The following is a 26,204-nucleotide window of genomic DNA, read 5'->3' on the forward strand; positions in this document are numbered from 1 at the left end:
GCAGACAACACAAACGGTCCCTTTGTCGGAATCGAACCAGGGTCCCCTGCGCCATAACGTCACCTATTATCAGTATCATTTTCATAATCATTTAGTTTTCAAAAAGTGAACTGATTTTTTTTTTTGTTGTTGTAATATTAACAAGTAATTCAAGGAGATTTAAAATTTCAGTGATGTTATTTGCTTTCATGTCTATCTTTCCTTGTAAATAATGCAAAGACCAAATTTCTGAACTACTCCTCAGTTTTATTTTTGTACTCGTGTGTGTGAGAGTGTTGCAGTGTTTGAACGAGCTGCAGCAGCATAAAGTTCATGTTTATTACCGAATAATACCATCTCTCATTATGACTGTTCCAGCCCATAACAGTAAAACGACGTGAATAAGGAACGTTACGATGTCTTCCATTTTACTGATCAAGAGCCAAGCGGTTCTGGTGGCTTTTACTCTTTTAGAAATGTGACCTCTTCACTTCGGTGGTGTCACTGATATCTACTTCTGTGGTCAATGTGTGATTTGAAAGTAGGACCCAGGAGGTTAAACTGCAGGCAGGACTTCCTGCTTTTCACTTCCCTCGTGACAAGCACTGTTTCTACACTCTGGAGGTCGTGATGCAACAGAAAAATTCAGGAAAATAAAACTTGAAAAGCAGAACAGAAAAAGATTATATAGTGAAAAGTCAGATGCTTCCTGTTTTGCATTCAACTTGAAAATCCATCTGAAGCAGAGTGTCGAGAAAAGAAACGGTTAATTCCTTCGCCGAGGATCAGGACGGACTTCGACAGGATCTTGTACCAACATGCGCAAACAGTTTCTCGGCTTCCAATCACTGATGAAACAGGAAGTGGAAGCAACTTGCAGCTTCACCCTGATTTTACAGCCTGTGAGCCTGAGGCGGCCTTTGACCCCTGCCGTCAGAACTGGCAGCTCGGCCGACACACACACACACACACACACACGTACACGTATGTCTGATTTTCTGCAGGGTAGGGGCCAGGAAGTGAGTGGTGAGCCTGGCAGCTCCTGATGCGTTCAGGAGCCTTAGGTGGTTAATCAGTAACGGAGCAACTTCACTTCTCGGCAGACATTTTGCTCTGTAACTCACCAGAGACGCCCATTTGTTTATTTCGCCGTTGGTTGCGCATTCTTCGGCCGATTCGTCTGCTGGCAGCCGCACAAAATACAGCCGCTGCGATGGTGAGTTGTCTCTTCCTCTTAAAACGAAACTGTTGACTGTTGACTGTTGATACTTTTTGTCACAAGTTAATAAAGTAGGTTTTTTCTTGTGGCGGTCATAAAATAACTCAATGTTTCCTGTTAAGACCAATATGGGAAGTGAGAGTTGCTTTTTTGTGTGTTCTGCATTGTGCCTCGATAGTTTGGATAAACAAAATGGCCTGAACTTCTTCATTAAAAAGTAATTACCGGTATAAAAAATAATTTGAATGTGTATCAAATGTCCTCAGAAAATTTCTCAGAAAAACTGAAAAGTGAGTCATTGAGGGTTATCAGAAAAAACACAAGGAATAATTGTCAGAAAATATTGTTTAGAAAACAATTTATGAATGCACTACAAAAAATAGGTATCTGCATTGGATTGATAGAAAAAAATGTCAGAAATCACCTTGAAAATAAAGTGATGGCTTTTGGTATTTTAGCTGGCATTGAGTACCAGCTTGAGAAATTGCATTTATTTCCAAAAAACTGCAATAAAACTGATTTTATATTTTTATTACTGTTGTTTCTCGTTGCTGGCTGTTTCCCGGGATTATGGGATGACAGTGACCTCTGACCCTGAGGAATTTCTGAAACTCCTCCAACTGTGGCCTCATAGTTGCATTTTTTTAAAAAGGAATGATAAAAACAAATAAGCAGGAAACGTGAAAGGGATTCTCCTGAGAAACGGTAGGCCAGCGAACGCCTCCCAGATTAAAGGTCCGACCTCCGGCCAAATAAATCGCTTGCGCTTCTTCCCTCGGCCAGGATAGAATATTCACTGCCATCATTTTTTTTTATCAGTCTCAGGACTTTGAAACCATCCAGCCGCTGCTCTCTCTGGGGCTGACAATAAAACCCAGCTTCGCCAGGGAGCCCCGGCTCAATCCCGCCACTAAGCGGCAGTTATCCCTCTTAAACAACCGCTTTTGACACTCAACCTTGCGACTTTACAAAACTGATGTTGCAATGAAGAATACCACATTATTCTGTTGTAATTTGTTCTAAGAATAAATAACTTGCCTCTAAAGTCAATTGTAAAATGAATGTTTTCTTGCATTATCATGACTATCTTGTTATATAATATATATATATATCTGTCAATTTTTAATCTTTTCTAATAAAAACAGGCCTTTAAGTCCTTTAAACATTAAACTCATAAAAGTTCATACTTTTGTTTTTGTGATCAGTCTTGATTCTATTTGAATTCAACATTTGTTACAGTTGCCAATATATTACCAAAATGTTTAATCTTTTTCAAGTATTATAATATACAGTGAGGATAGCACGTATTAGATACACTGTTGATTTTTCAGCTTTTCCCAATTACAAAACATGTAGAGGTCTGTAATTTTTATCGTAGGGACTCTGTGAGTGACGGAACCTAAAACAAAAATCCAGGAAAAAACACATTGAATGGTTTTTAAGTAATTGATTTGCATTTAATTGCATGACATAATGATGCATCAGAAAAACAGACCTTAATATTTGGTACAGAAACCTTAGTTCGCAATTAAAGAGATCAGACGTTTCCTGTAGTTCCTGACCAAGTTTGCAGACACTGCAGCAGGGATTTTGACCCACTTCTCCTTCCAGATCTTCTCCAGATCCTTCAGGTTTCGGGGCAGTCGCTGGGCAATATGGACTTTCAGCTCCCTCCAAAGAATCTTTATTGGGTTCAGGTCTGGAGACTGGCTAGGCCACTCCAGGTCCTTGAGATGCTTCTTGCGGAGCCTCTCCTTAGTGTGTTTCGGGTCGTTGTCATCCTAGAAAACCCGGCCATGACCCATCTTTATGGCTCTCACTTGCGATATATGGCCCCATCCGTCCTCCCCTAAGTACGATGCAGTCGTCCTGTTCCCTTTGCAGAAAAGCATCCCCGAATACTGATGTTTCCACCTCAATGCTTTATGGTTGGGATAGTGTTCTTGGGGTTGTACCCATCCTCCTCCTTCCAAACACGGCTGTGTTTAATTCATGACATCGCAGTGTGTTCCTCATGGTCCAGCTCTCTTCAGGTCATTGACCAGGTCCAGCCGTGTGGTTCTGGGTTGATCCCTCACCTTCCTCATGATCATTGATGCCCTGCGAGGTGAAATCTTGCATGGAACCTACGACCGAGGAAGATCGACCGTCATCTTGAACTTCTTCCGTTTTCTAACAATTGTTGCCTTCTCACCACACTGCTTGTCCTGTAGCCCATCCCAGCCTTGAGCAGGTCTACAATTTTATCCCTGATGTCCTTACACAGCTCTCTGGTCTTGACCATTGTGGAGGGGTTGGAGTTTGATTGAGTGTGCGAAGAGGTGTCTTTTATACAGATAAGGAGCTCAAACTGGTGCAGTTAATACAGGTAATGAGTGGAGAATAGGAGGGCTTTTTACTGGTTGGTAGGTGATCAAATGCTTATGTCATTCCATAAAAAGCAAATTAATGACTTTTAATTCATACGATATGATTTTCTGGATATTTGTTTTGGATTCCATTACTCACAGTTGAAGAATACTGATGATAAAAATCATAGACCTCTGCATTCTTTGTAGGAGGGAAAAGCTGAAAAATCAGCAGTGTATCAAATACTTGTTCTCCCCATGATATATTGTCATATTCTAATATGACAACACTTTAAAACATAATTTCATTTTTCAGTTGAGTTTTAACTGAGTTATTCTTTTGTCTCTATTTTTAAGATATGGTCCCCACAACAATTAATGGAATTCTGTAAAGGGTATATCTTGAGGGCTTTTTTTCCCCCTCCGTTTGTTTGCATAACGATAGCGAATAACCTCAACCCTTCAGCATCACATCAGCAGTCACGTTTTGAGAATAGATTTTAATCTAGTTTGTGTTCGCATGTTTGCTTATTGCTTACGTGCTAATATTGCGTGACAACTCAATGTTTTGCTTTTTCTCTGAAAAGTTTTTCATCTAACGTTTAAATTTTTCGATGGAAACCCCTAACAAGATGACCCTTGTTCCTCACCTCGACCTCCATCCCCTTTCTGGTTTGCAGGCCGACCCCAGCTTCCAACCGGCCACGTCCGCCTCGCCCACCAAGCTCGAGCACGTGCAGGGCCAGGTCAACGAGGTCAAGGTCATCCTCAAGGACAACATCGACAAAGTGCTAGAGCGCGGGGATCGGCTGGACGACCTGATTGGGAAAACAGATCATCTGCAGGCGTCGGTGAGAAGCTTGTTTCTTTTCCCTTCACAATGAACATGAACTTAGATTTGACGTATTGCGAATAAGGTCGACCTTTTATAAATCCAAAAAGCAAAGAAAGACTGACTGTCGGTTCTACAAGGCATTTGTCACCTTCCTTTTTAAGACTTCCATTTAAAATAGATGTAAAAATCACCATCTTCAGTTTGGAAAGTCAAGAGGACATTTATCCAAACTTATCTTCTCCTTTTGTATGAAATCTCTAGCTCTCTTCTATTTTTGTTTCTCCACTTGGAAGCATTGAGGGCTGGATAGCCACAGCAGCTGCTCTGCTTTAGACAAGAAAACTGCAAAGCAGGAAGCCTTCCGGCGGGAAAAAAAAAACAAAAAACAAAAACACCCTAGATCTTCTGTAAATTTTTACCTTCGAACTGTAACTGGGAGAACAACAAATGAAGAATTTCCCACAAGGGATTATAAAAGTACAATAAAAATAAATAAGTAAGTAAATATTGCAGTCAAAAATGACTGGGTCATGACATCAAAACAGGAAATTCCAGGAGTGAAGGAGGCGGGTTCTTACCGTTAGGACACAACCAATCAATAACTAATCGATCCGCCCCCTGACCAATTCTTATCTCACACACACTCATATTGAACAATCTACTGGCTTACACTTGTGGATTGCACGCTAAGGTATCTGTGGTCCTACAACATCCCACCAATAAACACTTTGGGCAAGCATTAACGTCCTTTCCTTAGCATTATTTGGGTTATTTATGCCTCTCCCCCTTGTATTTAGAATAACCTTTTAAGCTGTACCATGTGTGCCGGCACTCTGTTCTCAGGCCGACTCCTTCCAGCGGACCTCCACGCGGGTGGCCAGAAAGTACTGGTGGAAAAACATCAAGATGATCATAATCATCGCCGTGATCGTGCTCATTGCTCTCATCCTCATTATCCTCTACACCGCCGGCTTCATCTAGACAAGCAGAGGAGGTTCCCCGCCTAATAGTGACAGTAAAAAAAAAAAAAAAAAACAGCCGCGGCAATCGATCGACTCACCGAAACAGGTGTTGAAAACACTCCAGCCACGAAGACACAACCCCAGACATCCACACATCCAAACAAGTGTTTATTTTGTCACGTTTCCTTTGAACGCTCAACACACGTAAATACGTTAATGACGGTCAAACTCTGTAATATGTTTTATATGACGAGGACAACGCAGTTTGCTACCACAGTAATGTATATATGTCATCTGCCAGTCCATCAACCAGCCAATCTACACATCTCATGTGTAATAATAAAGCAAGTGGAGCGACTCACCAAAACAAAAAACAAAACAAGAAAAAAAACAGCATTTTGACATTAATTACAAAAAAATGAAAAGGGATGAGAAGCGTTGAGAGGGAAAAAAAAAAACAGCTAAAATGTTCTTTTTTTTGCTTTTTACTAATTTAATGCAAAAAAAAAAAAAAAAAAAAATCCCCCAAGGGAGAAAAAAAAAAACGAAAATTTAAGGGAGAATTAAGTAGAAAATAAGAAGAGGAAAAATTCCCAACAAATGATCCGGTAAGGTGGAGGAGGTGTGGGCTCATAGCGCTCCTCAGTTAGTTCACTACATCATCATGGCGGCTGCGGCTCGGCCAGCTGAACGCGCTCGCTCTGAGACCTGCGGAGAATAAATGGGACACGAATCAGCCCTAGATGAAGGCCGGCGATGATATATATTTAAATATTTAAAAATCAGAAGAAATGATTTTTAAGAAAACAGGAATCCCCATGTCTAAAATGTCAAAATGTACAAAAAAAAAAATTATGCGGGAAAAAAACAAAAAAACAATTTAAACATTTTATTTCAGTTACAATTAAATGTCCATTTCTAGAAATCCTGAAGTGAAAAAAAATAAAGACGTCAATATATTTAAATAGAAGAAACCTTTTTAATTGATAAACAAAATTAATTTAAAAAAAAAATGCACGTTATAGAAAACACTCCATGCAATATTTTATGATTTTTTTTTCCTTTCTGGAAACACTTTTAGGTTAAGAGGGAAAATACGTTACAGGGAAAAAAATGAATAAATAAAAATTAAGAAAAATAAGAAAAAGGAGAAGTCTTTTCCGTCGCTGTCAGTAACACAAAACAGAAGTACACAAAATTAAAGCACTTTATCCCCCAACAAACACTGTTGCGTCCAAATACGAACCAGCTTTTAGCTTGTGGCTAACGACAGCTAAATAAAGAAAAAAACAAGCATTTTAGATTAAGATTAGAAATGCATTTAGATGTATGGGTATAAAAATATGTATAGATATATGTGGATATATTAACAATAGGAACTGGAAAGTCCAGAGAAAGCTGTGTCCTTTGGAAAACAGATACGTTATAATTAAAAAGTCAAATCGTTACTTGTGGGGGAGTAAGGGCCTGGAAAAAATGACAAAATTACAGGTTGTAATCTTTAAAATTGGCATTACATTACATTACAATACAGTCGTGAAAAGCCAGAACTTAACAGAACAGAAATAAATAAGTCAATGGAAAGAAAGATGACAAAGCTGGACGTGTCCCATACTGTTTAGTTTAGAAATGCTGATACAGGATGTTGTAAGACCATACCAAATGGCAGCATTCGAGAGCGTATGCTTCTCGTACCCGGTCCGCATTGAGCGGGCCCTGAGAGTATCTGGGAGTCAGCTCATGGCCTGCAAGGAAGCTCCGCTGGCAGGTACAAACAAGGTATGTCAGAGTTAGGAGACAACATACTTCCTTTCCTGTTTTTCTTTTTTTTTTCTTTTCCTTGCACATCCTTTTAACTTTTGGCATCCATTTCTTTTTTTTATTTCTCTCGTTCGCTCTCGCTCTCTCTCTCGCTCTCTCTCTCTCTCTCGCTCTCTCGCTCTCTTACTGTAGTTTACCTGTTAACACTACAGTTAAAAAAAGAAAAACAAAAAAAAAACAACACACAAAAAAAGATAAAGAAAAAGAAAAAAAAAGGAAAAGAAAAAAAAAGTGCAAAACAAGGCAGCAGAAGGCCGGCTGTTAACTGATGTAGCCTCTATGTTACCACTACTGTAAAGCACTTGTTGGGTGCTGAGAAAAAGAAAATGTATAAGAGGAAAATTACACATAAATGTTATCAAACAGCAAAGTCAAAACTTTTTTAGCTAATTGTTTTTTTTTTGTTGTTTTTTTTTTAAACAAAACACAGGAAGTGCTGTTTCTTGGTTTTTACATACCTACGTGAGGGTTTTTTCCCCGGGGGGGTTAATACGGCTTGTAACTGTTGGTGTGACCGCCGCGCCGTGGCGACTTGCCGTAGCCAGCGGGTTGATCTGCAAGAGCCGCAAAGAAATAATCATAATCGTTCGGGTGTTATATCAGAGGCAAGTGGTGCTGACTGGAAGGAGGAAAGTGCCGGGGCAGTGGAGCGGCACATGCGCCTCCAGAATACCTCCCGCAATGATGATGATCCGACACATGGGGGAAAAGATTGCGAAAATCGCGGATCGGAGAACCGCGATGATCGGGGATTGAAAACTGTGACCACTCGAGGAACAGGTGGTCGGTTTATGGCTTGAGCCAGATCTTGTGGCATGAGAAACGACACCCAGCCAGGGTTGGGAGGTTGTTGATCACGTGGTGAGGAATTTTGACGCCCCTTGAATCAACAGAATCGCAACTAATATTGACTTGAGACCAAAGACCTCTGAAGTGCGGGAAGCAGCCAGTGAAGGGGTTCCAGGTTCTTCGGAGCTCTCGCCGTAAACTTCGATGTGACAGATAAATCCGCTTTGTTTCCTTATGGCATTCTGCTGTTCATCCAACAGTCTCCTTACAGTCTTCAGTCCAGACTGTCCCTGACTTTTATCAGCTTTAATCAAAAACATCTCTTTTGGCTTCCCGCTGGGGGGGAGTGTCTTCAAAAACTCGCCTGGGATCGTCTTTGAAACGACTGGCTGTTTTTTTTCGTTCCACTCACAAGGAAAATGATAGTGGTCTGTGGATATGGTGGCGGCCGCCAACCAAAACACAGGACCAGGGTCACTGACCGAGCGCGAGCCAATGATGTGCCTGTCTCTACCTTCAGCAAAAACAAGTTCAGGTCCCGTATAAATGAGGGACTTGAAAAAATTATGTGAAATCACACGATAAAAAAAAAAAAAAAAAAAAAAAAAAAAAAAAAAAATTCAAAATGCATTAAGCTGTACCGTAAAATGTCAGGTTTCAAACAAGGTCCGTCTGTCTCCGGTCCACGTCTCACATTTAGAAGATCTGCCTCAACACAGCTCCTGCTGTAGCTGATTATTAATATATTCATGTGGAGGAGCGGCAGAACACAGCATTGTTTGGGCCACCAGGGGGCGCTCCCATGAGGACATGATGCCATGTGAAAACGACAACCTTGAGGATGACACTGATGGTGTGTCTTAACGTCCCCCACTTTCTCTGACTTTACAAAAAAATGAACAGAAATCTGCGTTGAAAGCCAAGGCGTGCAAAAGAACAAAAACAAACAAACAAATTTTTTTTATAAAAATCATAAAATAAACAAACAATAACAAAAGGCAGCAGAATGAGATGTACTGTGGTGCCTGGCACCAAATGCACGGACGGGGGGTTGGTTGACTTACTGCTGTCGCCACCGTATCCGTAGTAGTTGTTGTAACCAGAGTAATCGTAGCCGCCGTATCCCCCATATCCTTGGTTACCATAGCCGTAATTCCCATAGCCTTGATTCCAGTAGTTGCTGTAACCCTGGTTCCAGTTCTGACTGGGACCTGCAACCGAGTCAAAAATCAGATTCAATACTTTAGAAATTCTGATGGGTTTACAATGGGGTGAAAAACAATGATCATTGTTGTTGTTCCAAAACAACGACCAAAACTATTTTGAGAGAACTGGTTTTGAAAAAAAGTACATTTGTGTTTCAGTTAAATAAAGTGTTTATCTCCTGCTCCAATGGATGCTATGGTATTGTTGTTATGTTATGATGCTATGGTTGTTATTACATTGTAAATCCACAAGGTCTCATTAACAGTCTCTTGCCGATCAATTAAAAAAAAAAAAAATTGCCTTGAAGATCGGACGTTCCGAACCAGCTGTCTAACAGGTCCGAGTAAATTCACCAAGAGGCACGTTCTGTGTGTCCACGTTGTGCAGCCTCCTGCTGGCTGGAGTGGGAAATGCAGAGGCATGGGTTTTCCAGGACTTTTCTGGAAACAATCCAGCTATTATGAGACATTCATTTGTTTGTCTTTCAACACGTTCTCTCTTTCATTTTAGCTTTTTTCCCCTAATAAATTTCTTCAATTTTTTTTTTTAATCCATATCTGAAGGGTATTCAGGATACCTCCATCGTTTGTTTATATTTTAGTATAAAAGTTATTTCTTGCTTATTTTTACATCCTTTAACCTTGATTTCCAAGTCATTTTTGTTGACTGCCAGGAAAATCACCAACAAATTAAGGTGTGTTTCAATTTTTCCTGACTTAAACTTTGCAGTTTGATCTTTAGGGGCGAATCATTAAAACGTTTTCAGAATAAAAACATGATTTTCTTCCCGTTTTTTTGCTCTCATTCTTCATGTGACTGATCCGGTGTTTTCAAGGATGCATGGGGAACCAAGTATCTGTCCGCTTGTAGCATGCTCTGTGGTTCAGAGGTCACACACGCACACTGACCTCCACCCCGTCCTCGGGACCTGAGTGAGTATCCACCTCTGCCGCCCCAATACTGCTGCTGCTGATACTGCTCCTTGGACATGGCCACCTTCACCTCACACTGAAAGACACCACAGCTCCTTCATGTAAACACATGCACGCGCATGCACAAACGCGCGCATTCATACACACACAAGAGGGATAGATCCTGCACCTTGCTCAGGCCGACATTGTGGTACTTCTTTTCCATGATGGTCTTCACCGGCTCCTCCTCTTTGTAGGTGATGAAGCAGAAGCCCCGCCTCTTGTTCGTTTTGTTCTCCATCGGGAGTTCGATCGACTCCAGCTGTTACCCGACACAGCAATGCGTTGAGCGTTTTTTGATTAGCGACATTTGCCGACTTTGTCTGAGAGGCAGTGGGAAAAGGAGTAGTGGCCGAAGGAACAAACCTCTCCGAAGGCACCGAAATACTCTCTGACTTTTTCCTCGGGGGTGTCTGGTGAGAGGCCACCAACGAAGATCTTCTTCACAGGCTCCTTGCTCTTCATGGCCTTAGCTTTCTTTGGGTCGATGACCTTCCCATTGAGCTTGTGTTCCTTCTGTGCAGCGACCTTTCAAAAGAACACCTCTAATTAAATGACTGTGTAAAATGATAAGAATGTCACAGACTGAAACAAGATACACTAACTGATGAATCTGTGACAGGACCGAGTGTGTAACAGAACACAATAATCCACATGACATTCAATCTCTAAAGATGCCTCTTGGACATTTTCCACTGTATACTCTAGTTGCCATCCAACAGAAAAACAACAGAAGTACAGCAGAACCTTGACTTACAAGTGCATCAACTTTCCGAGATAGGAGCTGTCACTGAGTCGATTTTTTTGCTTTCTGATACTGGCCAAGATCTGATTTATGGGCGAACAGGATCAGTGCTTGACACCATTGTGGCCGCCCCTTTTCACTAAGTGGCATTTAAAAACCGTCTCACATTCCACCCACCACTAGGTAGCCCAGCAAACATTATTGAAAAGCATGAGCGAGGTGTGTCTGTGTGTTACTGACGAGTCCATGAAAAGATGTTGTTGGTGAGACACTGTGACCAAGTGAGAAGTCCCTTCTCTGTGGGAAGGGACAACCGATAACAGGGATATGGTGTAGCTGATGGCAGGAGCATCAATGGATGAGTCATTCAAAGACCAGTTGGGGACGGTTTGAAGGACCGGTGTTCACTCCGTCACTAAATAAAGTTTAGTGATAAAGTGTAGCATAGTGTGCAAGTTTAACTCACCAATATGTTGTAGCATTAAGTGTGTAGCAAAAAAAATAAGCAAGAGCGAGAAGTGGGAAAAACTCCCCAAACCACGTCCTCCTCATCATCATCATCGTCCGGTCTTCAAAGAAAATACACTTAATAAAACCAGGAACCTGTAATTTCTATTTCCTGTCCACGAGATGGTGTTGATGCTTTCCTTGTCCAAATTAACACTTTTTTCAGTTCAGAAGGAGGTGAAACATAGTTACAACAATAACTTTGTGAAATTTAAATATTTTCTTAAGAGTGAAATGAAACATCTGTGACAAGGCTCAGTCATGATAACACTGCGCTGCTGCTTTGCTACAAAAATCATTATCATGACTGTCACGATGGGTATGGCGCTATGATCATTGACAGCATGAACTTCATTTTATAAATATTGAGCTTTGACAAAAACCAGGGTGGGTGAATTATTTTTTCAAAAGCTGACTCATTCAGTGATGATCTTGTGAGTTTCAAAAGGCGAGATTTCAAGTATGCCAAAAAAACATGCCTTTTTTCTACACTGAAACACTAAAACGATTACTTTAACGTCAACATTCATTAAACTACCTTTTCAACTACCATCACTTTATTCACTTGGGCTGATTACACATTTTTAAAAGTCACAGACATGCTAAATCATTTTACTCATGTCTGTAACTGGGGGATGATAAGGAGCTTAAAAATGTCAAATTAAACCTTCAGCTTTTAATAGAATTCATCCCACGTCATGGAGGACATAGTTTTCCTACTTTGATTTACTACTTTTCCGCTTCATGTTATCATCTTAAGTACCAAGAGTTGGGAAAACACAACTTGATAAATACTGCGGGGATGATATTACAGCACAGCCTTCGTAAACAGTTGCAAAACCCTCCCCTGACCAGATGATGAACCACATTTTGTAACCTACATTATGAAGCCCATGAATGCATCACCAGCGGGAGTAGTTGGAAAGATATGTCTTCTGTTATGTGACATCACAGCCTGATAACCTCCGTATGACATCACTGACTTCAACCTAGAAACACGCTGTCTATCAGCCTGTCCTTCCCTAACACAGGCTCAATGGCCCTCACACTGACGAAGGTTCTGTTCCTCCTCCATTGAGGGTGATATTTGTCCTGTCCAAAAGTCAAATACCGGGCTCGGGCCTTTAAACTTTTTGGAGTTTCTCTTCAACTTCGGAATTAAGTGAAAAGTCTTCTGCGTCATGGGCGGTTGGGAGAGCAGCCAGAGGAAGGATGTGAAGTTGGATTAGGGTTAGAGTGTGGATTTTGTGGAGGCAGTTGAATGATCATAGTAATGGAGAATGATCCAACTGAACAGTCAGCAGATTTCACATTGTTTGTACCTACAGTACACACAGTGTGTTCTGTGGCCTTTACACCGGGGTATTTACAAATCCTGATATATTATTGTGCAGGGAATTTAACACTAGACGCCTATTTCTGTTTCTATACCAATTGAACAGGTGGCAGGGGTGAGAGATTTGATGCGAGAGCGAGGGATGGAACAGGAAAATAAAAATGCCTTACTCTTTATTTGACAGTGCTTGGTTTAAACATTCAACAATTAAGGTGTGCCAGTTGTGGCTGAAACTGTTAACATGGTTTATCTCAAGCTTTTAACCGGCAACATTACACCAGTGTAGTCAACAAACATCATAGTGTGGTAGGAAATACCAATATCAATTAAATATTAGAAAAAGGTTTTCCCACACCTTGAAATTAAGACATGTGCAACAAGTCAGCTTGCCCCCACCTCCACCCCTTTCTGGCACTGAAAAAAAACCCTGAGGAAATTCAAGCTAAAAACACCACCGTCTTCAGGCACCTGGAAAAGCACCAACCAGTAAGAGCTTGGGGTCTCAATCTGGAACAACCAATCACACGACGGCTTGACATCCACCTACAGTCCATTAAAATCCGCTCACTTTCATCAAATGTTGGCAAAACAGAATTCAGACACGGAGGGAGCTGATTTTTCAACCTAACATCCCTCTGAGAAGCTGGTGGGGCAATAGACCTAGGATGCATCATGTCGTATCATACACATCATATCATTAAAAAAAAAAACAGTAGCTACCAGGTTACAAAAACAACTCCCCACTGTCAGCAATTATTTCTACTGATATATAATAAAGTGGAAACTCTGCATTGGACTGTATACCCGTGGTGAGAAAATACACATATTTTGAAGCCAGGCCCAATGGAGAACACCATGGAACACTGTCCGATTGTGTTTATTGACATACTTACCCTTCAAAATATCATTTACATTTACTGATTTAATATGGAACTTTATTTTTATTTTTTTCAAATATTTTGCTCAAAAGTAAATTCCAACAACTGTCATTTTGGTGAAATATGACAACAAAACCTGTGGCATTTAATGCAAATAATATGTGATTTGATCCTTTAAAGAAAAAATATACCACTCAACGCTTAATAGGAATAAGCTCAAATATCAAGTTTCAATATCTAAATATTTTCAACCACACTCAGGCGTAGTGTCTGATAACAAGACTTATCTTTAAATAAGTGGAATTCGTAGAATTCATTGGAGCAGAGGATTACCTTGTCGACACATGAGGCGTCTTCAAACAGCACGAAGCCGAACCCCCTGGAGCGTCCAGTCAGAGGGTCCAGCTTCAAAGTGCAGTCCACGACTTCTCCGAACTTAGCAAAATAATCTCTCAGCTCTTTCTTGGTGGTGTCCCAGCTGAGCCCCCCCACAAACATCTTCCTGTCCACAGAAACAACATGCCTGATATTACAGACAGAAGACTGGGCACTCTGTTTCACATGACATACATGAACAGTTTCACAATCAGCATTACAAATCAATGCATAATCTACATAAAAAGATGTCATATACATGTGATGTCTTTCTGGTGTTAAGAAAGACATATTTCTCATGTTGGAATCATTTTTTTTCCTCTTCTACAGGGTAATTTCTGGCTAATCTCAATACATTTGAACTCGTGTAAAACGGTATTTTTCCCACTGGGCTTCCCTTCCCTGCATTGCCTTGGATGTGACATACTTTTATTGAGGGTTGTGGAAATATTCTCACAATTACTTACAGTCTTATGGTTCTTATTCACGTCCTTATTATTTAACTGTTTTATTGAGATAACATTGGTCGTTCATTTATTAGTTCACTCTTGCTCAAATGCTTTTTAACTCTTTCTATCAACTTTTTCTGCACAGATCTAGCTAACGTCTGACAACAAAATGTTGTTGTTGGGTATTTTTATGTCATCATTTTGGTTGTCAATTTTCACCTTTATTATCTTTTTTTCCCATTTTGTTGTCAATTCTTATCCTTGTTGTTGTTCTCTCTGCTATATATTTATATGTGGATGTCTTAATTTTTAATTATTGTCATCTAATTGTCTCTATTTGTATTTTTATTCATAGTTATTGACGCTTTAACTGTTACGCTGCTGTGACAAAACAAAAATTCCCATATGGGGATCCATAAAATTAATCTTATCTCACAAACAACATAACATAACGTACAGCCAAAGTGTGGCAAGCACATAAAGAGTGATTGAATCGGTATAGAATTTCCGACAACAAAAGAACACCACGGATGTAAAAACTGTACATTTTACCGTGGCTTGAGTTTCTGTCAACGTTTCAACGTTTTTTAGCTCCGCACCTGCCATTAGCATAACAAACACAATGCTACACTGTAATATGCTAAGCTAAATATGCCTTTGAGTGCTTTATTTCAACTTTAAATAACTGTACGAAAGTGTCCGAAGCACCAATATTTTCACCCAAGATACGCCGACACAACGAAAAATGTCACCCTTCATCCTCCTCGTTTTTGCTGGCGTCGATCCTGGATCCCTCGGCCTCGCCCCCCACCAGGCCGCAGTCCCCCGCCGCCGACATCGGGTCATCGCTGTTCGCCTCGCCGTCCTCTTCCATCCTCATGGCGGTCGTGTCTTCGCTGAATTCACAGTCATTCGACATGTTCGGGCTTTTCGCAGGCGGTAAACTTTCGAGGCCAACGGCTCAAAGAGTAACGCTGCGTCGAGACGAAAATGCTATGCTAAAGGGCTAAAACTGGTGGTGACGGTTAGAGCAGGCTAGCTAGTTAGCGTGAGCAGGTGGAATAGTAACGTTGGTATGAAGGTCAATGAAAAAGTACTTTTCCGTGATGCTATAGCGTTATGAGATGCTAAAGTTTGCGAAAGATGCTGCGCGTCGTATTTGTTTTCATCGCAGTCCTTTTCCTCTTCCTTCTTCGTTCGCGTACGTCGTCTCACTTTCCGTTTGGACGGAAAATACGAAAAAGTGGTTTCATCCTTTAGCGTCCCCTACCGCGTTGGAGGATGACATTCAACCATTTAATAACATTCAAGAGGGGCTTTATTTAAAGAATTCGCTCAGAATTTTGAAGAATACGTTAACGCAACATTCCAATTTGACATTTGCTGTTTTCATCAAATAAGTAGGAACATTTGTCTTTATGTTCCTTTGATGACTTGTAAGTTAACAATACAATACAATCGTCTTCTCCTTTTGGCTTTTCCTTTCAGGAGTCGCCACAGTAAATCAACCCTCTCCATCTAACCATATCCTCTGTATCCTCCTCTCTCCCACCAACTAACTTCATATACTCTCTCAATACATCCATAAATCTTCTCTTTGGTCTTTGTCGAGACCCCTTACCCGGCAGCTCCAATTCTAACATCAGTCTACCAATATATTCACTATCCCTCCTCTGTACATGATCGAACCATCTCAGTCTGGTTCCTCTGACCTTTTCTTCAAAACATCTTATATGTGCTGTTCCTCTGATAGACTCATTCCTGATTCTATACATCCCGGTCACTCCCAAAGAGAACCTCAGCATCTTCATCTCTGCAACCTCTGGTTCTGCCGCCTGTCTTTTGGTCATTGCAACAGTTTCTAGGCCATACAGCATTGCTGGTCTAACCACTGTCTTGTCAACCTTTCCTTTCATTCTAGCCGATAGTCTTCTATCACATAGTACCCCTGACACTTTTCTTCACCCATTCCAACCTGCTTGAACCCGTCTCTTCACCTCTTTTCCACACTGTCCGTTGCTCTTGACTGTTGACCTGAAATGTTGACCTGAAATCCTCCAACTTCTTGATCTCCACTCCCTGTAGCCCCAGCGTTCCACCCGAGTTCCTCTCATTCACGTCCATATACTCTGTCTTGCTGTGACTAACCTTCATCGCTCTCCTTTCCAGAGCATTTCCTCAACCTATCATCTGCTCTCACTACAGATCACAATGTCATCTGCAAACATCATGGTCCACGGAGATTCCTGTCTAACCTCATCTGTCAGCCTGTCTATCACCACTGCAAACAAGAAGGGGCTCAGCTGATCCCTGATGGAGTCCCACCTCCACCTTGAACTTCTCTGTTACCCCCACAGCACATCGCACCACTGTCTCACAGCTAGCATACATGTCCTGCACCAGTTTAACATACTTCTCTGCCACTCCAGACTTCCTCATACAATACCAGAGGTCCTCTCTTGGCACCCTGTCCTATGCTTTTTTTAGGTCTACAAAAACACAATGCAGCTCCCTCTGGCTTTCTCTGTACTTTTCAAGTAGCATTCTCAAAGCAAATATTGCATCTGTAGTGCTCTTTCTAGGCATGAAGCCATACTGCTGCTCACAAATGCTGACAATATAATATAATAACAATAACATGGCCTATGGTATTTGGAAAGTCCCCCGACCCTGATAGCAGCATAAACGATATTGATTATGAATGAATTAACAAATTAATTAATCATCAAGATTTGAAAATGAACGAACAGTTTCCGCAAATTTAAGACAAAATCAGAATCCGATCTCACAGACGCTTCTTTTATTTGATTAAACTTTGAAGAAATATAATTTCTCTATCTTAAATCAAAAAGAAACCTTTGTTTTGACAATCTTCAGAAATGCATCTTGTTGTCTCCGGAAAACCATTCTTGATATTTATAAGAAGCATTATAGATTGCTCAAGATTTCAACAAAACTAATCAAAACAAATCAAATTGTGATCACTGGAAATGGGGGCGCAGGGATGAATGAAAACACAAATGATCAGATTAATAATTCATACTATATGAATAATATACCAATCTCTGCGAATCACCAAAATCATTCCGATGTTTTATTTTCTGTCTTTGAATATTGACCATTTAACCAATTTGGGGTGGCACGGTGGCACAGTGGATAACGCAAGGAGAACGAAAGACCCTTGTTCGATTCCGACAAGGGAACCTTTCTGTGTCGAGTTTGCATGTTCTCCCCATGTCCACGTGGGTTTCCTCACACAGTCCAAAACATGCAGCAGGTTAATTGTAAAATTAAAAACGGGAAAATGAATTTCAATTCAAATGGGAAGTGAGTGAATGGTTGTCTATCAGTACAGGACTGTCTCAGAAAATAAAAATATTGTGATAAAGTTCTTTATCTTCTGTAATGCAAAAAAAAAAAAAAAAAAAACTTTTTTATGATATTCTATTATTTTGAGATAGGATTTTTGAGTTTTCTTAAGATGTAAGCCATAATCATTATTATTGAAATAATAAAGGTCTTGCAATATTTCAATTGATTTGTAATGAATCCAGAATGTATGACATTTTTGTTTTTGTAATTGCATTACAGAAGATAAAGAACTTTATCACAATTTTCTAATTTTCTGAGATTTCTAATTTTCGATTGACTGGTGACGGATGGATGGATGGATAACCAATTTGAGTGATGAATTTTAACATCCACGCGACATTAATTATATTGTCGTAGTTAAAAGTCCCAAAAGTTCCAGCATTTCGCAATGTAACAAAAATAAAGTACATCTGAATGGTAAATCATTTGAAAACCGTCAAATGTTATTGTACGTTGGAATCGCCGGTGTCTAAATACTCACTACCGCCCCCTGTTGGACCGGAGGCCGCGCCACCACAGCCCTGAACATGTGTGCTAACCGGTCGAGCTAACGTTAGCATGTAGCAAATAGCCGCGCCGACAGGAACGCTGTTCTCTTCTGCTCTGCCCGCGGAACTGAGCCTCACCGGCCGCCGTTCGCCAAGCTAACGTACTGCTAACCAGCTGCGGACTCTCCCGAAAATAATGGCTACTGTCTCAATCCCGGCGTGTACGAGTGCCCTCCTGCTGGATATCGAAGGGACAACCACGCCTATCACATTCGTAAAGGTGTGTTCTGTTGAAAATGAAATGGTTTCTTATTTCCTCTTTCTTTTACCAGAATAAGAGTAGCGCGAATTGTTCAACTTAGCATCGGAACGTTTGGCTAATTATAGAGCGATGACTGTCACCGGAATCTGGAGGCTATCAGTCCTATCCAACTCTCTTTTTATAATTTAATCTAGATATTTAATTCTTGCTGTGCAGAATAGGGTGACTAAAAATATAATTTTGGCATTTTTTTCTACATTGGACAGTTTGTATTAAAAATGCCCATGATATTGCTGCGTTCAAGTACATAGCATATACTCGGATTTACGAAATTTCTTTTCAGTTCGTTTTATCGATGTTGTTACAGGATAAATACTTCTTTTTATGAATATAATCTATAAATCCAGAGCGGTTTTCAATTTTACTTAAGTAATACGCTACTTTATATACATATATTTTCAGTTTACATTGTGCTCTTATGTTATTTAATAGATTTCATACCGTACCTTGCACAGAATTCAAACAGCGACTAGAACGTACCTTAATCGTTGAAATGTCACAAATTGCTGTTACTGTTACTAGAAGAATGAATGAATATTTGTTTAGATTCATCATTTAAATGAAAATTATCAGACTTTGTCATTGCATCCCATAACCAGGGGTATACATTGCAGGTGATAATAATTATTTAGGGACACAGAATTGCAACAGGGGTTTTTGATATAGAAGAGGCTATGGCCATAAATGATGAGGTTTCAAATGTGTTGTGATTATTATGTCATTTTGTCACATTGCTACACAGCTATTGCACTCACGCCCAAAAAAATCCACATTGTTATTTGCAGGACATTTTATTTCCATACATCAGGGAGCATCTGGAGGATTATCTGTCCTCTCACTGGGAGGAAGATGAGTGCAAACAGGATGTTCATCTCCTGAAGAAACAGGTACGGGCTGGCGCGTTCTGTCTCGGAAATGCGTTTTCACGGCAAGGTAATGAACTTATGACCCACGTCAGAGCTCGACTGTGGAAAGAGGAGATGCTATTACCCTCGATCATTATTTGTCTTGTTCTTGTCATCCGTTCGGTTTTCATCGAATGCATCCGAAAACACTGCTTCACAATGAAAGAAAATATAGAACTACAAGAATCCTTCAAAATGTTGAATTGCATTAAATTTAAAATGGTTAAATATGTAAAATATCTTCTTCTTTCAGCTTTTCCTTTCTGGGGTCGCCACAGCGAATCAACTTTCTCCATCTAACCCTATTCTCTGTATTCTCCTCTCTCACACTAACTACATTCATATCCTATCTATAATAAAATATGATCACAATTAATAGTTACTTTAAATATGAAAAGGTCTTATTTGCTACTTTACCAGATTCAATTGAAAAAAAAAAGGTACCCCTAATGGTGGCAGAGCTGCTATGCAAGGCACTAACCAAACCATCTGGAGCAATTTGGGCTTCACTGTCTTTTCCAAGGATGCTCCAGAAAGGTTGTCTCAGGGATGAGATCACCCCTCAGCCGCCACTCCGCTTGAAACTCTGGCTCTTATCTGTCATGGCAGATCGAAGAGGACATGAGGCAGAACCGGGCCTGCCCCGTCCACGCCGTTGACCAGACGGTGCACACCGACGAGGAGAAGGCCATCAGGGAGGTGGTGGAGAATGTCCTGTGGCAGATGGCGGCTGACAGGAAGTCGACGGCGCTCAAACAGCTCCAGGGCCACATGTGGAGGGCGGCGTACGCCTCGGGGAGAATCAAAGGCGAGTAAGTGGACCGGCCATTTAAAAAAAACCAAAAAAAAAACAACTATATTCACTAGATTCAGAGAGCGGCGTTCGTCAGAAACGCGCGGCGAGTGGCGAGTCCATAAGAACAGTCTCAGCCCAACCTTATTGCAAGAAATATGAACGTCTTTGTTAAAGCCAGGCTGATACGGTCTGTGGTTTCTCTGGAGCCAATACTTTTCCATTAATTCCAATATTGTTGCATCTGCCCATGGTGAGCTGTCAGTACAATTTGCTCAATATATTAAATAGATGATTTCGAACAGAAAAGTTCCAAGAAGTCAAGTTTTAAGGACGGTCCTGTTCATATTTGGTTAAAGGAGCATTTTCTCCCTGCACTGCTTAGGCATGTTGAAACCTCCGCCGTTAGCTTACTCTGCACTTCTTTTGGCCAAATTTTTTTTTTTTTTCTGCTGCAAGCCCTTTGTAGCGTAGCGGGTCAGAGGAGCATAGACCTTTTTGTTGTTTAGCTTCTCGCTGGCTCTTTGTCCGCTTTGTCGCAACAAAACAGCCGACCCCAATCATTTTTAAGAATGGCGCTCCGCAATCAGTAAGAAATGGTTGGAAATGGGAACCGTTTACGAGTTCCACCGATCACCTACGTCATATGAGACCCTTAAAAGATCTTGCCACAGAGTCGGAGGTAAAACGGTTCTAGGAGCTGCAAAAAGCTCCTACAGTGCAAAGGGGGCTCATGTAAGTGTGTACACTTTGGAAAATTGGTTAAACTGCATTTTGTGGCACAGTTATCACACCAGTGTTTAGAAATGTTTTCACATTCCGGCTAACGTCAGGAAGACGACCGTTCAGATCCAAGTGCTGGGACTTTGGAAGGCCATGAAATTGAGTTTGCTGTAAGAGAAAAGAACAAACAAAACAATCAGCGTGACAAAACAGCAACGTCTTCGGTTTCTGAGATTTTCAGGATTTTAGGGCGTCAGGAAATTTAATGCGAGTACCGTATTTTCTGCAATCTAAGGCGCACCTTCAATGAATGGCCTATTTGAAAAAAAAAAATCATATATAAGGCGCATATAATAGAAGCTGCTGTAGTGGCTGGGGTTACGTTACGGATCCACTAAATGGAGCTGCGCTAAAGGGAATGTCAACAAAACAGTAAGATAAGTCAGTCAAACTTTAATAATAGAATACAAACCAACGTTCTGACAAGTCCATTCACTCCCAAAACAAGTTAGTCCATTCACAATACGGTACCGGTATTACTCTTACTGGTATTTGCGCCGCCTTCGCTGAAAACAATGTATTTCCAATTCCATTTGTCACAGTTCAAAGCGTTTCATAAAACCAAAGCACCAAGAAGGATCGCCTCTAAATTCATTGATGTTAAGTTCGCATGCTAGCACTGTTGCCTTCATTGGAATAGTGACCGTAGAGACGCTTCTACTTGCTGCTCTCTGTTCAACAACTCACTATTCAAGTTTGTCCTTTAACCGTAGCCATCTCGTTTTGTTTCCTCGGAAACTCTGTTTGGTCTCCTTTACTTGGCGCAAGTCATCTTGTGGCTTCCTCCGCTTCTGCACCATTGATTCGTAAATGTTAGATTCTCCCGCTGCTGCTCTATTCCCGTGTTCTACTGCGTGACCGGTCGCCTTGAGTTTAAACTCTGCAATCGTAAGCGTGTCACTTGAAAGGTGCCGTTTTGGGGTCTTAGTACACACACAGGTGGTTTTGGGCTGGAATTCCCCTTTACCGTTTTTACCGTTGCTACTTCGGCACCGCGCACACACAAATGGAAATGAAAATGCATGATTCGCGCAGTCATATACCCCAGCATGCACCTCGTGCTACTCCTTCTACGGGAGAAAATGGAGTTGACGGCTGCTTCCTGTAGTTGCGAGACCTCTTGCGGCTCAATATTGATCCATATATAAGGCGCACCGGATTATAAGACGCACTGTCGGTTTTTGAGAAGATTTAAGGCTTTTAGGTGCACCTTATAGTGCGGATAATACGGTATGTATACAGTATTTTGACTGTTGTGGTGTTGCGAACAGGGTCTATCAGGACGTGACCCCGTCCATCAAACGATGGCGAGGTCAGGGGTTAAAGGTCTACATTTACTCGTCCGGGAGCGTGGAGGCACAGAAGCTCCTGTTTGGACACTCGGTGGAAGGAGACGTCTTAGACGTGAGTCGCCATTTCCGTCGCCTCGGAGACACCTCCCATCAGTCAAGCTCACGGCGTGGCCTCTGTCCCTCCTCAGCTGTTTGACGGACACTTCGACACCACCATAGGCGCCAAGGTGGACACCAAGAGCTATGAGCACATCGCGGAGAGGATCGGCTGCCGGCCGGAGGAAATCACCTTCCTGACGGACGTCACTCGGGGTAAGGGGCCCGTTTTTCCTCGTCGCGGTTTGGCGTTTACGTGTCCGAGACGGCGCGGGCCGGGCTCGCGGGAGCTTCAACGTCAGTCTGTGTCGTCCACGCAGAGGCAAAAGCGGCGGAAGACGCCGGCGTCAACGTGGTGGTCGTGGTGCGGCCCGGGAACATGGAGCTGACGGACGAGGAGCGCGCTCACTACAGCCTCGTCTCCTCCTTCAGCCAGCTGGAGCTGACGAGACCGGTTTAACCCCCCCCTTGACTTCTCGACCCTCCCGACCCCCCCGACCCACTCTCCACCCTCTCCCACCCCCCCACCCCTCTCTGTCTGATGTTTGGTTTGTCCCACGCTGAGCTGTAGGAGGCGCCGCTCAGACTAAACTGGCAAAAGTTCCATTTCAGGACCTTCCTAGTGAATCAAAGATGGCGCCCAACCGGGTCGGAGCCGCCGCCATCGCCAGCAGAGGGGCCGGAAGAAGCGCGAGGTGGAACCACACGTGCCTGTGGGATCTGTAGGGTTTTTTTTTTGTTTTTTTTTTTCTTTTTTATTAGGACCTTTTAGATGATCCATGTGACCCACAGCCTGTTATAATTGTGTGTTTGTGCACGTCGTCGCCCTTTTGCAACCCCGCCCCACTTCTCCCAGCGCCAGTCTCATCCGACCCGTCGCAGGTGTTCTTCGGAAGCCTTTTTCGTTTCTTGAATATTAATGCAGTGAAGTTGGCACCGCCGACAGGAAGTGTCATTCCCAACCTCGTCGCCTCCCTCGGGGGCCGTTCATGTGTGACGTTTCTTCTCGTTCGTCTGTAACGTGGCCTGATCACGAAGTAGTGTGACATAATGTGTGTAAAAGGAAGTACTGGTGTCAAAACATTGCCAATAAATGCCTCGTCTCACAGAGAAGCTCGTGTGGTCACTCCGCCACCCAAAAAACTCCAGTTTAATATAAATATAAAATAATCCAGGAAAATACCAAAACCCGGTGTTTTACCTTCACTTTGAAATCGTCGAAGGCATGGGAAGAGTGATTAGAGAAGAAGAAAATTAAAAGAAATAAAGTTAGAATTTTTGGTCAGCTTTTACTTCAATTTTTTTTTTTTCTAAAAACATTTGAATTCATACCGTTTAATCCACTCCGCTTTGAACAAACTGCCAAAATATTTTGGGAAACAGAAAATAGACGGGGCTTTGTTCAAAAGTGTGCTGGAAAAGTTATACGACAAAGAGCTCAATATTAAATACTTCATTCTCTTACATTTCCAAAATGATCACCTCTTTTCTCGAATTCGGCAAACTCATTTAACATACTTTATTTGTTGTTTTCAGTCAGTTTCCTTGTATCAGATTACAATTTAACTTCCTTACAATTGGGAATTGTATGGATTTTGTTTCTATTTCACTCAAAAATATTGTTTTGTTTTCCTTTTTTGGAGGGAGGGGTGCAATTTTTGTCATAAATCTGAGTTACTTCTCCATTCTTTTTTTGCTCTTTTTAATTGAACTTATTTATTTTTATTCTCACCTGCTCATTTCGCCGTATCTTCCGAAACCTTTCAGGTCATTCATTTCAGGTGTTTCAAAAATTTTCATATACTTTTATTAAATTTTGTATACTCGATCACTAATTTATGGGCTCAATTTCCAGACCCTATACTGCTAATTTTTGAATAAATCATGATTGTTTAAATTTTCTTCTATACATCAATTTACAAATCAGTCGGAATGGCGACGTGTCAGATGACAAGTTATATAGAAATATAATTCTCACCAGTAACTTTTGGGGGGGGACAACTTCCAGTGAACATAAATGTTTGTAAAATAGAATAGGAAAATAGATGTGGCTGAAGAGGAAAAAAAAATGCATTCATTATCTGTATTATCTGTATTATCCTGCACTCGGGTGGGGGGATGGAGGGCAAGAGGTGGGATTCACCCTGGACTGATCACATGGCTACAAAGACAACTGTTCTTGGTGACTTAGGATCTCCAGTAAGCAGAAGTGCTAATCACTGTGCAAAAAAAGTGCAAAAAAAAACATTGATTTATTTATTTCCCCCTAAACAATGGTAAGTTCATTTCTTTTTAAAAGATGGACTTTTTTTTCAGATGTTATAGAATTTTTTTTTTTTTGGAGTAGATAGAAACAGGAATGGGAAAAGATGTGATATTAGTTGATTTAACAATATCTAATAATAAGCAAATCTGAAATGTACGTTTTCAGGTTGAGTTATTTTTATATTTCAGTTAAATTTGCATTTTGGTATTCGATGTCTTAATACTTAACAACTACAGTTGACGTTTTCCCATTTCAGATCTTGATTTTTCTTGTTTAAGATGTTACTTATTCAGTTTCTGTTCTCCAAATGTTTAAACAAATTGTATCCGCATCTAAAATGATCAAATCTTCCACTTACGTCAAACATGGAAATACATTTGGAATGAGCAATTCAAATGGTTTAATGTGATTGAATTCGGATGAAAATGTAATAAATAAAAATGTTGCTCATCTGAAATGGACAGACAGTACATAGAGTAAAAGTATTCATGGAGGATTTTCCTTTTCCTGGAAAATTTCATGAAAGTGAATTAAGATATTAGATTAAAAACCTTATTTGACCATTTACACATAAAGTAGCCAACCACCCAGCCAGAAGTGAATCCTTTCCCAATAACAGTAGCCAAAGATGAACAAAAAAAATAGTTTTTATGCAAAGAACAGACAGAAAATATGTGAGGAAAATGTAAAGAAAAGCAACTAAACCTGGAGTTTTAGCTTTTCATGTTGGATAGTTTCACTTTTACAATGAGAGCATCAGAGCAAGATAACTTCTCAAAGTAAAACATTTAGTACACTCAAATCTGCCAGTGTTTATGTAGAGTGAGTGGTGTCGCCATGGAGACATCAATATTACATCAAGATGTCGTTTATTTAATGTCAGAAGGCTGTCAACTTAAGAGAAAGAAGACAATCAGAACGGAGATAAATGTAGAATTGACATCAGGCAGGGAGGCGTCTAATGGGAGACGGTCACTCATGGCAAGACAGATGTCCAATAAATACCAGGCAGACATCTTATAAAGGCCGGGCAGATTTCTATAAAATGCTAAGCAGTCATTTAATAAAGGACATGCAGTCTTGCTACAAACTCCAGGCGGATGTCTAATTTATTCTGGGCAAAAGTCTAAAAAAAGCAGACTTCTTATGAATGCCAGGCAGGGGTCTAAAGAAGGCCAAGCGGACATCTAGGAAAGATCAGGCAGATGTTTAATAAACTAAATCAAAATATTGCTGTGAATGCGTTTGTAGAAAAAAAAAACAACTACCATCCAACTGTAAATAAATACAATTTATTGAAAATATTGCATGTAGTTGATCTACAACAGAGACGGGCTTCTCTTTATGAACAACGCAGACTGAGACCGGCCGGCTGGAATGGAGAGAAAAATAAAAAATAAAATCACCATCAGATTACCTCAGTTTTCCAACTTCCATCGGAGGTTCTGATTAATTAGTGGGTAATTA

The 26,204-nt window shown here is 40.9% G+C and overlaps 3 protein-coding genes across 6 annotated transcripts; 2 read left to right on the top strand and 1 right to left on the bottom strand.

Annotated features, from left to right (window-relative positions):
• Positions 1-788: 788 nt before the first annotated feature.
• LOC147231280 (vesicle-associated membrane protein 8) lies at positions 789-6,293 on the top strand. The gene is made up of 3 exons (XM_086152578.1): positions 789-1,195; positions 4,227-4,397; positions 5,225-6,293. The coding sequence occupies exons 1-3, from the start codon at positions 1,193-1,195 to the stop codon at positions 5,360-5,362; spliced, it is 312 nt and encodes a 103-aa protein (XP_086008704.1). The 5' UTR covers positions 789-1,192; the 3' UTR covers positions 5,363-6,293.
• LOC147231281 (heterogeneous nuclear ribonucleoprotein D0-like) lies at positions 5,493-15,659 on the bottom strand. 4 transcript variants are annotated; one of them, XM_086152573.1, is made up of 8 exons: positions 15,173-15,654; positions 13,930-14,098; positions 10,497-10,658; positions 10,261-10,392; positions 10,068-10,167; positions 9,018-9,164; positions 7,623-7,718; positions 5,493-7,104 (listed from the first exon to the last, which is right to left on the bottom strand). In XM_086152573.1, the coding sequence occupies exons 1-7, from the start codon at positions 15,337-15,339 to the stop codon at positions 7,651-7,653; spliced, it is 945 nt and encodes a 314-aa protein (XP_086008699.1). In that variant the 5' UTR covers positions 15,340-15,654; the 3' UTR covers positions 5,493-7,104; positions 7,623-7,650. The 4 variants fall into 4 exon arrangements, with proteins under 4 accessions (XP_086008699.1, XP_086008700.1, XP_086008702.1 ...); XM_086152574.1 differs by having other exon boundaries at positions 5,493-6,051; positions 15,173-15,653; XM_086152576.1 differs by lacking the exons at positions 5,493-7,104; positions 7,623-7,718; positions 9,018-9,164 and adding an exon at positions 9,225-9,557 and having other exon boundaries at positions 15,173-15,659.
• A 2,693-nt stretch (positions 15,660-18,352) lies between these two features.
• Positions 18,353-23,581, top strand: enoph1 (enolase-phosphatase 1). Its single transcript, XM_086152593.1, has 6 exons — positions 18,353-18,560; positions 19,388-19,489; positions 20,117-20,319; positions 22,355-22,487; positions 22,564-22,687; positions 22,792-23,581. The coding sequence occupies exons 1-6, from the start codon at positions 18,477-18,479 to the stop codon at positions 22,929-22,931; spliced, it is 786 nt and encodes a 261-aa protein (XP_086008719.1). The 5' UTR covers positions 18,353-18,476; the 3' UTR covers positions 22,932-23,581.
• Positions 23,582-26,204: the final 2,623 nt, after the last annotated feature.

This window comes from Fistularia commersonii, chromosome 9 (genome assembly GCF_037954325.1).
Source record: "Fistularia commersonii isolate RoL2024-O1a breed Wild chromosome 9, RoL_Fcom_v1.0, whole genome shotgun sequence".
Lineage (NCBI taxonomy): Eukaryota > Metazoa > Chordata > Actinopteri > Syngnathiformes > Fistulariidae > Fistularia > Fistularia commersonii.